The sequence below is a fragment of the Rhodamnia argentea genome, chromosome 8 (genome assembly GCF_020921035.1).
Source record: "Rhodamnia argentea isolate NSW1041297 chromosome 8, ASM2092103v1, whole genome shotgun sequence".
Taxonomy (NCBI): Eukaryota; Viridiplantae; Streptophyta; class Magnoliopsida; order Myrtales; family Myrtaceae; genus Rhodamnia; species Rhodamnia argentea.
In genome coordinates, this window is record NC_063157.1 from 5202255 (window position 1) to 5216497 (window position 14243).

Genomic DNA, 14243 nt, shown 5'->3' on the forward strand with positions numbered 1-14243 from the left:
ACTTGGCGGGGCCTATGAATGAGGAGACCCTCGTCTCATGAAGAGTTTCTGCCGCTCTTTTTGGTCCGTCATCTCATGATCACCACCATGGATTGTCTCGTTTTGCTGTTCTAACTGTCATTCTTAAAGTCTCTCTGAATAAGTACTTCTGCCCAAATCATGATGATGTGAAGAAACAGCAGTTTCCCATCATTATCGCAGAAAGTCAGGCCAATTAGCAAAGATTATACAACCTGTATTAAAAATTTCAGAGAGGTACGTAAACTTTTAATCATAGTTTTAAATTCAACGCGAATTTCCAAACGCCCTAAAAGCTACACACCCTCTTACCAATGGTGCAAATTTTTAGCATATGCTAATATCGCATCTATTTTCGCCATTTATATCTTTCATCCGTCTCGCGATGCTGTTATTGTTGTTGTGTTGATGTGCACATCAGCAATTCTACCCTTAAGGTCGTAATTTCTTCCTCGCGAAACTATTTACAAATTAGGGCTACAGAAGACTAGATGAGGGTATTGAAGGGTTGGGGCCTACAGCGAATCAGTGTCGGGGCTGTTGCGAGCTAAAGTTACCCGCCGTAGCGGACCACGATAAAATTAAGGCTGACAATTCATGTTCACGTGTCATGTTCAAACATTATAATTATGTCTAGTTATATCATTAAAAAAATATTATGTATGCCGGATTCATGTCCATTCATGTCTAACAAGTAGAAAAATGACGACGATGGTAATACCGAACATTACCGAATACTAAACTAATAATTATCGTAAAAGAGTAGTTGTATATTGCTTATGTGATTGAAAGTTGGTGTTGAATTTGCAATGATTGTTTGTTCCATTAATTCCTAAAAAGTTGTGTAATTTTTTTTTTCCATTAATTGGCCGAAAAGTTATGATGTAAAACGAACTTAAATGGAAAATTTCATAAATTTCTGGAGAGAGCATTCTCCCTGAACCGAATACTTCGAAGCCCAAGAGAAAACCTAAGCCCGTTTATCCCTCTCTCTCTCTCTCTCCCTCCGCGCTCGACTGGTTTCGGCGGTGACGTCGCGCCATCGAAGCGAGCTCGAAGTCGAGACATTTCACGCATCCACTGCAACTGCACCAAATCGAGCCTCATTCGCCGAAACCCTAACTCCCTTCGCCGTGCTCGGAAGCCTTTCTCCTTTTGTAGCCGTGAAGCTTCGGAGGCATGGCAACTCAAGCTGCTGCTGCTGCTACTTTTAATGGCAATATGAAGGTGAGCTAAGCTTCTAGCTTACTTCATTATTTCTGGACTCGTGGAGATGTGTTGCCCATAGGGTATGGAGCTAAGTGTATTTGTTCAGCTCGATGATGCAGTCTGAGATCATTCAGAGGAAGTGCGTACCCTCCCCCCCCCGCCTCCCCCCCAAGTGTTTGTGATATTGACTAAGTTTGGTGATTTGGTCGTGCATTGGTCCTGTTTTGAAGCTCGTTAATACCGTTTACTTGCTTACCGTGACACTGTATTCTCTTCAAATTCTAGCATCCTCCTCAAATTCACAGGGTCTGATCGTTGATGCTTGGTGCGTATTGTGCTGTGTGTTTATCCGGGCCGTGTGATTATTCTGCGATTTGATTAGAATGGGTGCACATTTTAGCAGCGTGTGGTATTCGAATTTGAGTGTACATTCATTTCGTTGAGACCGGGATATCAACATCATCAATCAGAAAGAAACTTTGCTTGCCTCTTTGTTCTTAACATGATAGCTGAGTCGACAGATGAAATTTTTTCATGTTCTTGCAGAAAGCACTTGCTGGCTTGAGGCGTATCAATCTGGAAGGACTGCGGTGGAGAGTGTTTGATGCGAAAGGCCAGGTTGGAGGATCTCTATTGTGCTGTCTTTCTGTGATTTTGTACAGCCTCAGATTTTCCATGAGCTTGTGTCTGTTTAGGTTTGGATTTTTCCATATCTCATGTGGCCGAGCTTTGTGTATGCCAATTGTCCTGCACACTAGGACTGTTGTTCCGGGAAAAACTTTTGTGCTGAATATTCATTCCATTTTGATTGCACTACCTTTAATAACATGGTTAAGTTTTGCATTTGTATCACACCAAAATCCTTCCTAATAGGTTCTTGGGAGATTAGCTTCTCAAATAGCAACTGTGGTCCAAGGCAAGGATAAGCCCACATACACTCCCTATCGGGAAGATGGGGATATGTGCATTGTGCTTAATGCAAAGGATATTTGTGTCACAGGGAGAAAGATGACAGATAAAGTTTACTACAAGCATACTGGGCAAGTCTCTCTTGCTCGTCTCTCTCTCTCTCTCTCTCTCTCTCTCTCTCTGCGCGAAGTTAACTGTTTGTTTGAGAGCATGTGCATTATGCTTGTATCTGCACACACATAGGTGGCACACACATTTGCACAAGTGCATCTGTATGTGTCAGTACTGTACAATGTTTAAGTTGATTCATTGAAGTCTCTTTGATGAGGTCTTGAAACCCCTCTTCTTTTAATGTTGAAAGCTTATCGTTTACCTAATTGCCTTTGTTTGGTCATGTCAAGTATAGTTTTTATTACTATTTACAAACTACACAATCATATGCAATTTCTCTATCCATAACAGACAATTCTGCTGCTTTGACTCAAGATTTTTCTCTTACATTTATGCTTGAACTGCATTGAATCTTGAGATGCGCTTACTTACTCTTCTCTTCTCATGTGTATGATTTTGTCTGGTCTAATTATACCTGGCTTTCAGGTTTGTGGGCCACCTCAAGGAAAGGACCTTAAAGGACCAAATGGCGAAGGACCCCACAGAAGTCATTAGGAAAGCAGTTCTCCGCATGCTTCCAAGAAACAAATTGCGTGATGTAAGCAAAGGGCCAATTTTCTTCTGATGAGTTCCTTGTGTCTTTAATTGTGACCTTTTTCTCTACTTCCGGTGTCTTTAATTGTTCTAATACGGAGATATTCAGGCACAATAAGCACATTCCTCTAAAACTGCATCTGAAAAAAAGTTTGTAAAGATTTCAAATATCTGATGCCCATCAGAATTAGGGAATTGCTTGATATAAAGACTGAAAAAAAGAGTACAACTGGCTTATTGCATCTTATCTTGCTGTAATCTATGAGGACCACTTCCGGCCCGGTTGACTGCAGGGCTTCATGACCATATGAACGAGATATCTATTTTAGATTTCTATTGTCGCTTTTGTGGGGAGGCACTGATGAAGTTTCCTTGTGGAAATATTAAAATTGCTTTAAGATGAAAGTATGACATAAGAGGCAGGCTATGTATAATTGTTAATGTTTGTAAAAATATTTCGGTGTTCTAAATAGTCAAACAAACAATAGCTGAGAAAAACAACAACAATGAAACCTACGACACAATTTGTAGTCAGCATTGATGAGTATTCCTGTAATGCGGTTAATTCAGTTCATTCAGAATTCTGGTGAAGGGAAGCTAAGCTAGTATGTTGGGGGTATCTGTTTTTACCTCCCTCGTTGGAAGTTCAGTTCATTCGACTTTCTGTTCTTAGAATGATAGTTCAATTAAATCACGTGGTTGCATTTCCAATTATTATCCTAGCTTATGTTTGAATCTTTTTAGAGGCTGTTCCTTGTTATGGATGCAGGATAGAGACCGAAAACTAAGAATATTTGCTGGTGGTGAACACCCTTTTGCTGATCGGCCTCTTGAGCCTTATGTGATGCCTCCTAGACAAGTACGAGAAATGCGACCTCGTGCAAGACGTGCTATGATTCGAGCTCAGAAAAAGGCTGAGCAGCAACAGCGGGGAAGCACTGATACAAAGAAGGGTAAAAAGAGAGAGAAGACCCCAGAAGTCAGTGAATGAAGAGAGAAGTCGTCTAGAGCAGTTACATTTGATTGCCTATCGTACACGTTCGGATGTGCGATCCTTGCGACATCTCCTTTGCAACCTCTTTCGTCTAATTGGGATTCTGGAGCTTGTCTATACGGTTCTCTAGGCAGATCAGTTGGATTGCTGTGAAAATTTTGCCAGGGATGGTTATATTTTTGCAATAAGGGAATTGGGCAAAAGAATCGAGTGTAATTTTAGATGCGTGCTGAGGGCTTCAGTGGTTTGCAAAGGTTTAATTTCCCAAGTCACTCTTTTTGTCACACTGGTTGTGGAACTAGGTTCTGCCTTTGATCTTAATTTTGTTTTCCGTTTCCAGTTGACTGAACCGTCTCCCTAGGGACAGTCGTGTAGAAACTTACGTGCGCACGTGTATATTTGTCTTGAGACTCTATAGTGACTGGTATCTCTAAGCAGTGTAATGCTAGACTTTGCCATGCGGGTAACAACTGAAGGTATGAAATTATGGGGGATCAAGCCTTTTGCAGCACGATATCTTTTAATTTATTAGCTTCACTCTGGAATGCCTTTCAAGGTTAAAAAGTTCCTTAGCTATACATCTAGACAGGTGCCGAATGCTTTACTCTGGTTGGAGTTGCTTGCAGTTAAACTGACAAGTTGTCAACTTCCTAATACATTCGTAGTTTCAAATAGACATGGAATGAAAATTGTATCTCCAGCATTAGATCCCATGGACAATACGAAAGCAATAGGTATTCAAATGAACTGTAAATGTGGAGAACCAACATCCTTTCAACTGCCACGTCTCTCGCTCCTCCATCGACTTCTATATGCGTTAAGAATCTTACTAAGCAAGTTTTCCAACAATAGCGTACCACTGTGGCAAAAACGAACAATGATCATGAACATAGAAACAACGACGAACTTAAAGTTCGCCAGAGATTCTAGCCTGGATGGAATTTGTGGCAATTCAGGCAAAAACGAAGAGGATCGCGCCAATAGGAACGAGCTGCTTTCCACTACCAGACGATATAATTAACCTGAAAGCGAATGTCAGAAAATTGCAGTTACAACAATCTGGCTTGGGATGACATAAAAGTCATCCTCCTAAGCCATTACTTAAAATTAGTTATACTGTCAACTTGAAATTCACAAGCAGAATCTCTCTTCACCAATTTACGGATATTGAAAGTTAAAGAAAAGAAAAATTACAAGCCTCAAGCAAGAGGAATTAAGAAGACTGTGGAGTCCTCCATGTTAATGAAACATCTGCACTTTCAGCTTCAGGTTGGAAAGAAAAAGAAAACTATCAGATACTAATCACTCGATGATCCATCGTCGTCATCTTCATGTTCTGTCACAACTTTCTCTATGAACTTTTTACGAACACCGTCAATGACAGCTTTTCTTGATGCATCACCTTTGCTCTGCCCATCATTTAGCACTGGATCTGATTGGCAGAGAACTAGTGCAACACCTAGAGCAAAAGGTCAAAGATGAAAAACGTGAAACTGAGAAATTACAAGAATGCTACAGCAATTGGAGGACAAGGCATGCAATAGCATAAAAGCCAGACTAAACTGCATCAGGATGGTCCAGCGAATAATTAAAGCAAATTTGATACAAATACAGCATTCTTTCACTAAATGTGAGCATGCGCAAACCTTTATAAATACCAGGGCTAAGTTTCTGAAACTATTTTCAATATGAATCAGGCCCCTAATTTAATGAAGGAACAACATAATAAACTAAGCACTAGTATAGATCACAGACCCAGCGAGGTGTTTTAGCAGCCGTTAGGAGATCTTAGTGCCCTTCGGTACAAAGGAGTCTATACATGTCTCACATACTTCTAAGCCCAATTGTGGTTCCCTTCACAATATGCACGAGATGCCATTCCACCAATGTAAATTCCATGAACTTAATGTAAATGCAAAGCACTGGAGAATCTGTGATGTCGAACAATTTAACAATCATAGCTGCAAAGCAGCATAATGTGAACGGATCAAATATTGGAACTCCCCTAATAAGAAAAGCATAAAATGCTAGTGTTCCTTTGAAACAAAGAGGAGGCCGAAAACTGCTGCAATTTGAAATGATACCTTCGGGCGTGCATCTGCGGCCAAAACTCTGCAACCCCACATAGTTATCCTTCACTGCACCATTGTTGTACACTAGTATAGTGGGTACATTCCGATCAGGGTAGTTCGGGATGCAATCAGTAGATATAATCTTAACAAACTTCGTCCCAGGATATCTCGTCGCCAATTCTTCCAGACAACTCATGAGCACCCCACACTCTGCAATTCTGTCAACCAAAGGTGACGTCAGTAAACCAATCCAGAAAATATTGCAATTCAGTGGCTCAAGCATAGCAATTGCAGGTGGCAAGCACAATACCCATCTTTGTAGAGAACGACGACGACCCAAACTTCAGGAGGAGCTTGCGAAACCTCTCGCACGAAATCCGATCCCGAGATGGGAATCACTGATCCGTACCTTATAACCTTAGCTGCCTCCCTCATCTCGGCCAACCTCTTCTTTCTGTCAACAAATTCACACCGCAAATAAGAGAATTCCCAGTGAACAAATGAATAACCAAACAAAGCAACTCATATTCAGAGAATTCTCATTTTCCGTTTCCTTTAGCTAGAATATATGCACGTACGAAACACACCATCGAATGAAAAATCCAGGGATAAAAGGCAAGAGAACATTCCAACAAATGACCCCTGAAACTCCATATGTTCAATCAAGTTCTGTCCTTTAATAACCCCAGCAAGCCTAGTTGGTGCAGCAATCTCGTCATACTTCTCCCTTTCTAACTCCAAACCAAACACATCGCGCAGACCACAATCCGCAATCCTATCATCAAGCACTCACAGATCGCGGCGATTCCCAAATCACCGTTCGAGGACAAGAAAGTCGACGGACCTGTAATCTTCGAGGAAGCGATCGTCGTCGAGGTCGGGGTCGTCCTCGAGGTCCTCGAGCTCCTCCGGGGTCTTCTCATCGATCCAAGACTTATCCTTGGGCAGCGAATCTGGATCGGGCGACGGAGCGAACGGAGGAGGCTTGGACGGAGGAGGCTTCTCGGGCAAATTACCGAGCTTCCTCTGGATGTCGTCCCACTGCGTCGACGCACCTTCCACGTCCTTGTACACGAAGTGATAATCCGCCATTGTTTCGATCTCGCCCGGTGTCGCTTCTGTCGGGAAAGTTTCAGTTTTGTACTAGGAATGGAAGAGGCAGCGTTTAATATTTTCTATTTCATTTTTTTTTTTTGGCCTCCTACTTATAGCTAACTTAATATAAATGTCCAGGAAAAACATTAGTTAGGGCAACTCCTAATGATTTTTTTACTTATTGATTGTTAATTCCTATTTAATCTAATATTATTTAACTGTGATGAGTTTTGAGTTTCAATATCATTTTGTATATCATATAAAACGAACTTAACAAGTCTCTTAAAATACGCTAATCTCGTCGCCTATAATAAAATTAGCCTGTTATCCGTGGGATTCGGATACAATGAGCTCATGGAACATTCTTAATGTTTTTGGTTAGATCTTGGACATCTTTTTTCTTTTTTTTTTTTTTTTTTTTTTATGTTCTTGCAGCTGCCACCATTTTCATATCAATAGATATGCAAATTTGGAAAAAGGGTTCATAATTTTAGAACTTCCAATTGTCTTTTTGAGCTTCAAATTTCGAAGGAAAAGATAAAAACGATAGAGCAAGTTTTCCATTTTCTTTTGACCAAAATCAGACAAGGCCGTCAGTGGTGCAGTGAGTAATCTGAGGAGCCAAGGAGCAAGACTTGAATGATGTTGTAAGGTCGTTGTTTCATCTAAACATAACCAGCTAGCGTTGTCTGATTTGGGTGACTTTGGGATTTGATTTGGGGTTAGAATTCTTTGATCATATCAAGATCACCGTACGAACAAGGGTAGCAAAAGCGAAGAACTGCCATGAAAGGTCTCCGACGAAGTACGATCTGAACTTGCTACATTTGTTGGTCCGAAACGGGCAACCAGACTGCCAATGCTTGCTCTACACTTTCAGACACATTCCACAATTCCGCACATCACGTTAAGTGCCTATGGGAACCAACACAGACAACCGAAGCACATGTGTTCATTTTCTTCTATTCTGGCTCCAACCATAACTAAGAAGGCCCTTAAAAACTAACCTTTTCTTCAGTCTTGCACATCGGGTCACTAGGCGACTAGAACTGACCGACTTATCAACGGCAAACAAAAAAATCAGGCGAGATTGTACTACACTTTAAGCAGCACACAACATTCAGCGAAAGCTACCCAGCACATATCGGCCTACATTTTGCTATCTAGATAGGTGGTGATTCGATACATGATCACAGCATTTAGGAGAATCTCCCCATTGATGAGTCTCACAAGCCAACACCGAGTCAAGAAGCTCGTACACACCCCCTCTGCATATGCTTTTTCCTTTTCTGATGTTGCTTTTTCTTTTTTGTTATAGAGGATTCAGAGAGGCAGCCACTGTCCATGTATTCTGTTTGTTCATTGATCCAGAAGGCAGTGAAAGTCGATTTGCTTTCAAATTCTCTGCATCTCAATCTATTTCCCCTTCCTCGACATCTTCGTGATTTGAAAATGCAGGTGGTTCGGCTTCTTCCTCCTCCTCATCCGCTTTCATGAACAGGCCAAGTTGTTCTAAGGGGTTACTACCCCCGAGATTGAAGCTTCCCAGTGCTTCCAGATTATGATCTGGGCTCGTCTCATCGGCAGAGCTCGGTAAGTGCTCTCCTGGAGCAGTCCTGAGCATTTCCAAGTCTTCAAGGAACCGAGAATTCTCATTTATCTCCACTGTCTTCTCCATCTAAGACGAGTACAACGCAATACTCAAGTCCCATGCTTTCCCAATAAGAAAGGGGCGCTAAAAATAGCGAATTAAAGGTGTACTCATTCACCTTGAGCAAAGCCTGTCGAGCAGCTTCTCTCTCCAGTTCCCTCTTCCGCTTGGCCTCAGCAAGAGCTTCGGCTTCAGCTCGCCTTCGGGCTTCTTCAGCAGCTTTTGCTTCCGCTTGCAATCGCGCTTTTTCTGGTAACATTGCAAAAAACAAAAAATATATACCATGTTTAAAATCAAATCTAAACAAAAGGGAGGTGTCTCTAAAAAAGAAGCAAACAATCAGTACCCTTCCTTCGCTGCATTTCAAGCTCCTCTCTCTCCCGGCGAAATTTTTCAGGATCACCCTTGTCACCCTGTATCAAACGAGATTAATTTATGGTTCCCAATGTAAAGGCCCCCACAAATAAATTAGCCCAATTATTCTACCAACCTGTGTGAGTGTCTTTTCTCGAGCCTTTAAGATCGTATCAGCAAATCTATTCTTCACCAAAGCTGCACGATATAGCTTGTCTGGGGAGACCTGCCTCTCGATAGGAGCACTTTCCCCTATGACATTCGATTAAATTTATCAGAGCCGTTTAAAACCTCCTAAAAGCTTGAGCACTTCTTCCAGCCAACTTACCGAAGCTATCCGAGTCGACAGAGCCTGCCTTTTGCATGGAAGTCTGCTCAGGTTGGTCCAACATACTGAGAGAACCTGCCAAGACGGAATTCATAAAGCGACATGGAGAATACACAGATAATGACATCTTCATACATAGAGAACAAATGGTGCACAAGCAGGATTGAGACACAGAGAAGAAACACACAGTGAAATCTCCATCGATAGGGCATAAAGCATGCTCGGGGAAAGTTTAGTCTTGACAATCAAACACAAGGAATACAAAAGAGGATCTGAACAGCAGTGACTAGTAACCCAGCATATATTCATTCATGACAGATCTTAGGCCCATTCGATGTAAATTCAACATTTTTGAAGACCTTCAACGCTCAAAACCTATGGAAAAATAATGAGACGACTAAAGCATATACTCGCATATCTCAGCAAGTCAATATCCAAGCTGCTGATCAGCCAATGTCTTATCATAAAATTTGGGTTCTCTATTGGTGGCCATTGACTACTATAAGGCAATGCGATACAAGTTCTCAAGAGTAAATTTAGCCAAAACATAACAGAAAAGGGAAAAAAACCCCTGACAGGAAATGACTAAAGCCTTCAGAAAATCACAGTACTCTTGCAGGAAATTTCGCCACCTAAAATTCTTCCATCTTAAGCAACGAACTTAAAGTTTTCAAGGCAAGCATTGATATGAATAATTGATCTTCACTTTGCAGGAAATATACTCTTTGGGAAGAAGTACTAAAAACCATTGCCCAAAGGCAACCTGTTCTGTCTTCCATAATTACTGTAAAAACATTCAGAAATGACCAATATTAGCACCGCACTAAGAGAATCAGCCCATCTATGTGTCAACAGTTTGTCGGTGTCACTTTTCCCTAAGTAAGAAAACTTTAGACCAAACGCCACGAAAAAGATATCATTAGAAGTAGCAAACAAGAGCTTGCAACACATCCGTGGAGAACATTAGGAAGTACCAACTGCCACTTCACAAAAGCCGAATAAAATGCACGACAACAGATATCCTAGTTATCCTAAGGAAAAGTAAATTAGCAAACAGTCTAGCACAGTACTGGGATTAAAAACTTAAGGCTTCGTATCTCAATAAAAAACTGAGTATCCACACTCCAATCATGCTTTTACCATGCAGACATCCTACTTCAGATTTCATTATTGACCAAAGTGCACAAGAATATCCTTGGATATTCCACAACACAGACAATGCAGATACGGCAATAAACTCACGGTTTATATCAATCAGTTCGCTGCTCCTAGTCATTTCATCCCCGCGGCCTTCAGAATTGGCAATTTCCCTTTCCTGAAGAAAAATTAGTTAAGTGTCACAAAGCACAAAAAAGAGCAGAATTAAGGCACGAACACTTTCCGACACATAAAATCTAGCGAATCCCCAGAAAAGGCTACTACATACCTTTGTCAATTTTTCAGTGTCTGAAGCCTTGACATTATCAATTCCACTCTCAGAGCAACTGTTATGGCCTGAATCTGCATACCATGCATGAAACACAGCAGCGAAGGAATGAGTCTAACCTATCCCTATCAATAACAAACAACTCCAACGTCATTAAGAGAATGTAGCTACAAGGAAAACTAAAAACGTAAAAATGACATACCAAAAGGATCAAATTCTCACTAATTAGGTTAGTATGTGCTTTCAGCAGTTGGTCATGTTTGCCAGAAGCATAAAAAACATGCCACAAAATTTAGATCTTGGTAGAATTTTAAAGAAGGAAAATGAAAAAAATACAACTACTTCTAATTGACTATGGCCAGGCAATGCCAAGGTCTCCTTTTGTTATCCTTTCTGCCTTTTTGTGTCCTTAAATAGATATACTCTTTCAGAACTGCTTTAAGATGCTGACTTTTCACGTTTACTCGATTTTCGTATATGACTGGCTAACAAATCCCTTTTCCAAACAGAAAGCTCGAGTAGGCAGTGTCACAACGAAATTCTTCTTATCCATCTACAGTTACAGCTACCGGAAAGATAATATATTTACTAATATCATGGTGCCTACCCTTTTCTATTTCCATCGGTGAATGGCTTGATACAGGAGGTTCATTTCCTCCAATATCAACTTCTTCATCGCCAGCATTGTGTCCTGCAATATACATGTGAGTATACTAAATTAGAATAAAACAAAGAGTTAAATGAAATATAACAACATGAAAAAAAAAATTCAAAAAAGAACAACCTCTACACGGTTGCATAGATGAATTGCTAAAGCCAGATTCATTCAAGATCTGCACAGGACAAGAAAAGAAGAATTCAGTAATAACAACAAAAAGACAAACAAATAAGAACATCCGTATTGTCTTGAACTTTCTCATCGATAAATGGAGGAGGAAACGAGAGTTCACCTCTATTTCACAAGGTTCAACACATGCTAGCTTCTTCTGTTTCTCTTGCAAATACTCATCTAGCAGATTCCTTAATGTGAAAAGAACATCATTGCCGAGATCATCTATGTCAATCTCAATCTCCTCTTCTACAGATTCCCTTCCATTTGAACTATGCTCTCTCAAGAAATCGATAATATTTTCAGGCATTTCTCCCATCAAAGACTCCAATTCCTGGCCTAGTTTATGCTTCTCCTCATCTGTCATTACCTGCAGAAGAGGTGCAGGCATAACTTCTTGTTGACTCGACATTTTCCTCTTTTTAGGAAGAGGTTTTGACTTGGCTGCTTTCACCTCCTCAGATGGAGCTGATTTTGTTGATGGTGGTTGTATTCCACCACCCACAAGTTTCTTTTCAATGGTTTTCCACCTGACTTCAAAAAATTTGTTTAGAGTATCAGCCATCAGGTGGACATCATTGCTGGGAGGATTATAGGTCATCGCATTGCTGAAGGTAAGGCTCACATCAGTGAGAAACTCTAATGGGCTCGAATAAGCACCTGATCTCATTTTTCCCTTTATGGTTCCCAAATCCATAGGATGTTTAATCACGTCCAAATAGTCGGGAATGTCCAATGTCTCCACATCAACAGGTTGATTAAAAACCCAACCATACTGATGGGACATCAGACGATTTAAAAGAGTCTCACAATCTTTCATTAACGTTGCATTGGCAGCCCTTGGAGCTGAAGGCTGCTTTACTGACTCAAACTTTCCCGTTGCATCACGATTCCAACCACGAACTTTTCCATCAGGTGTATCTACTTTCTTTTCTCTCCCAGAAGTCTTCACAGATGATTTCCTAGCAGCAGCAGCCTGCAAACCTTGCCCATTGCTGCAGCTTAGAATATCACTAGACGACGACAATGTAGCCCCAGTTGCTCTCTGGGACTCAATTTTCTTCTGGAGAGTCCGGATCTGTTCAAGTTCAAGCCTCAACCTATGTATCAAATCTTTTCTTTCAGAAGGTGAAATGTTCGATAGAGGAAGGACTTCCGAGCGCACAAAAAACCGAACCCCTCTATTCGTGTTTAGGTTGATGCATTTCTTGGCTGGACCACTAGAATCCTCTGAAACAGTAAACTCTGTGTCGATACGTCCCGAACTACCAGATCCCTCAGATTCACCAGCTGCAGCAAACGAGCTTCGGTAATAGTCTCCGGGCAGCCTTGCATTTTGAACCATCATCCTCCCCGACACCTTACAAGTGTTCTTTCGGATTCCCTCGGTATTAAGGTAGCCCTAAAAAAGCCTATTGGAGCCTCAACGATGAATGACCTCTGCACGTTGATAATCATAAGGACGACATCACCACCTGGACTAAGAATTTATGAGGATGTGCTTTCTCTCCCCCAGTAAAAACACTATATGGCGTACTACATCCTCAAAAAATACCCATTTCCATAAATTTACTTTCTTCCCCCTCGAAATTCTCTGTAAACTAAGAGATTGGAAAACACCGGCGAAGCTAAAAATTCCTGATAAAAAGAGAAATCCCACTTAAAACTTAAGCTCGCCATAGTACGCACACGATAATTTGCTTAAATTTTCCAAAAATAAGAAAAACAGAAACTCCATCTTCCTTATATCAAAAGAGTTCAATGCGAAAACAAAAGATTGGCTGGATCAGCTAAAAAGAAAGCACGCATCAGAAGAGATAAGGTAGCAAAAGAAGTTCAACCCCGAACCCCCGAGAAGATCAGTAATTTTCAAATCAAACAGCGAAAACTTCACCAGCGTAACGAACAAACCCTAGATCGAAAACCGCAGCAAGAAGAAGCACGAGCACCAGAGCAACTGGCCAAAAAACATGCTAACCCAAATCGGCCCCCGCTATGCGCTTCTAGCGAAGCAAGCAGTGGCGAAACCCTAAATCCGACTGATGCGAAGCCGAGCCACACTCACAGTCCGAGCCTGCGAAGAAGAACCGCGTCGAAGCTTTTGCCAGAAGCGACGACAGTCGAAAAGAGAGAGAGAGAGCGAGAGAGAGAGAGAGAGATTTCGCTCTCTGCGTCTGGTTTAAGGCCCACTTGCGTATTTTTACACGACTGCTTAGGCAATCCTGACCGTCGCTTTCTCACTTCTCGCCAATCGGACGGATGGTGTCGGGATCCGTTATCGACCGACCCTTTAAGCATTCAACGGACGAGATGCGTTTATCTAGTCAGCCCCAGCGAGTCAATGAGCAGCTTTTCGTGTTTTTGCGAAAAGAGTGAAGATGGGGTGACTGACCGGTGGAGTTACGCGCGGTGACTGTCGTCGGTGATTGGCTGGAATCCCCGCACGCGAGTTTCGGCCGGACGTGACGGTGCGGCGCGGAGTGATTTCATTGGCACGAGGGGCGTGGTCGGCTGCATCACACTGCACATGGGATATTATCCTCTGCAGGTACTAGTCACAAAGAGTGTAACTCGCTTACTAATGATGATTATTGACTGCCCATTTTTGGCTAAGTTGCACATTGACTTTCTTAATATTGTAGTTAACTGGCTG

At 41.5% G+C, this 14243-nt stretch overlaps 3 protein-coding genes across 5 annotated transcripts; 1 reads left to right on the forward strand and 2 right to left on the reverse strand.

Annotated features, from left to right (window-relative positions):
• The first annotated feature begins 959 nt into the window (after positions 1-959).
• On the forward strand, positions 960-4174 carry LOC115741319 (50S ribosomal protein L13). Its single transcript, XM_030675177.2, has 5 exons — positions 960-1245; positions 1774-1845; positions 2101-2267; positions 2734-2845; positions 3611-4174. The coding sequence occupies exons 1-5, from the start codon at positions 1198-1200 to the stop codon at positions 3830-3832; spliced, it is 621 nt and encodes a 206-aa protein (XP_030531037.1). The 5' UTR covers positions 960-1197; the 3' UTR covers positions 3833-4174.
• A 640-nt stretch (positions 4175-4814) lies between these two features.
• LOC115741298 (phosducin-like protein 3) lies at positions 4815-7055 on the reverse strand. Its single transcript, XM_030675137.2, has 4 exons — positions 6752-7055; positions 6218-6361; positions 5920-6125; positions 4815-5294 (listed from the first exon to the last, which is right to left on the reverse strand). Exons 1-4 carry the CDS (start codon positions 6997-6999, stop codon positions 5134-5136), a joined length of 759 nt encoding a protein of 252 aa, XP_030530997.1. The 5' UTR covers positions 7000-7055; the 3' UTR covers positions 4815-5133.
• Positions 7056-7934: 879 nt separating this feature from the next.
• Positions 7935-13746, reverse strand: LOC115741185 (transcription factor GTE8-like). Of its 3 annotated transcripts, XM_030674946.2 has the most exons (11): positions 13569-13746; positions 11712-13030; positions 11546-11594; positions 11369-11452; positions 10762-10835; positions 10578-10650; positions 9336-9410; positions 9144-9259; positions 9000-9066; positions 8772-8902; positions 7935-8680 (listed from the first exon to the last, which is right to left on the reverse strand). In XM_030674946.2, exons 2-11 carry the CDS (start codon positions 12936-12938, stop codon positions 8414-8416), a joined length of 2163 nt encoding a protein of 720 aa, XP_030530806.1. In that variant the 5' UTR covers positions 12939-13030; positions 13569-13746; the 3' UTR covers positions 7935-8413. The 3 variants fall into 3 exon arrangements, with proteins under 3 accessions (XP_030530806.1, XP_048139300.1, XP_030530807.1); XM_048283343.1 differs by lacking the exon at positions 13569-13746 and having other exon boundaries at positions 11712-13492; XM_030674947.2 differs by lacking the exons at positions 9000-9066; positions 9144-9259; positions 9336-9410 and having other exon boundaries at positions 8772-8863; positions 10626-10650.
• Between the last annotated feature and the right edge of the window lie 497 nt (positions 13747-14243).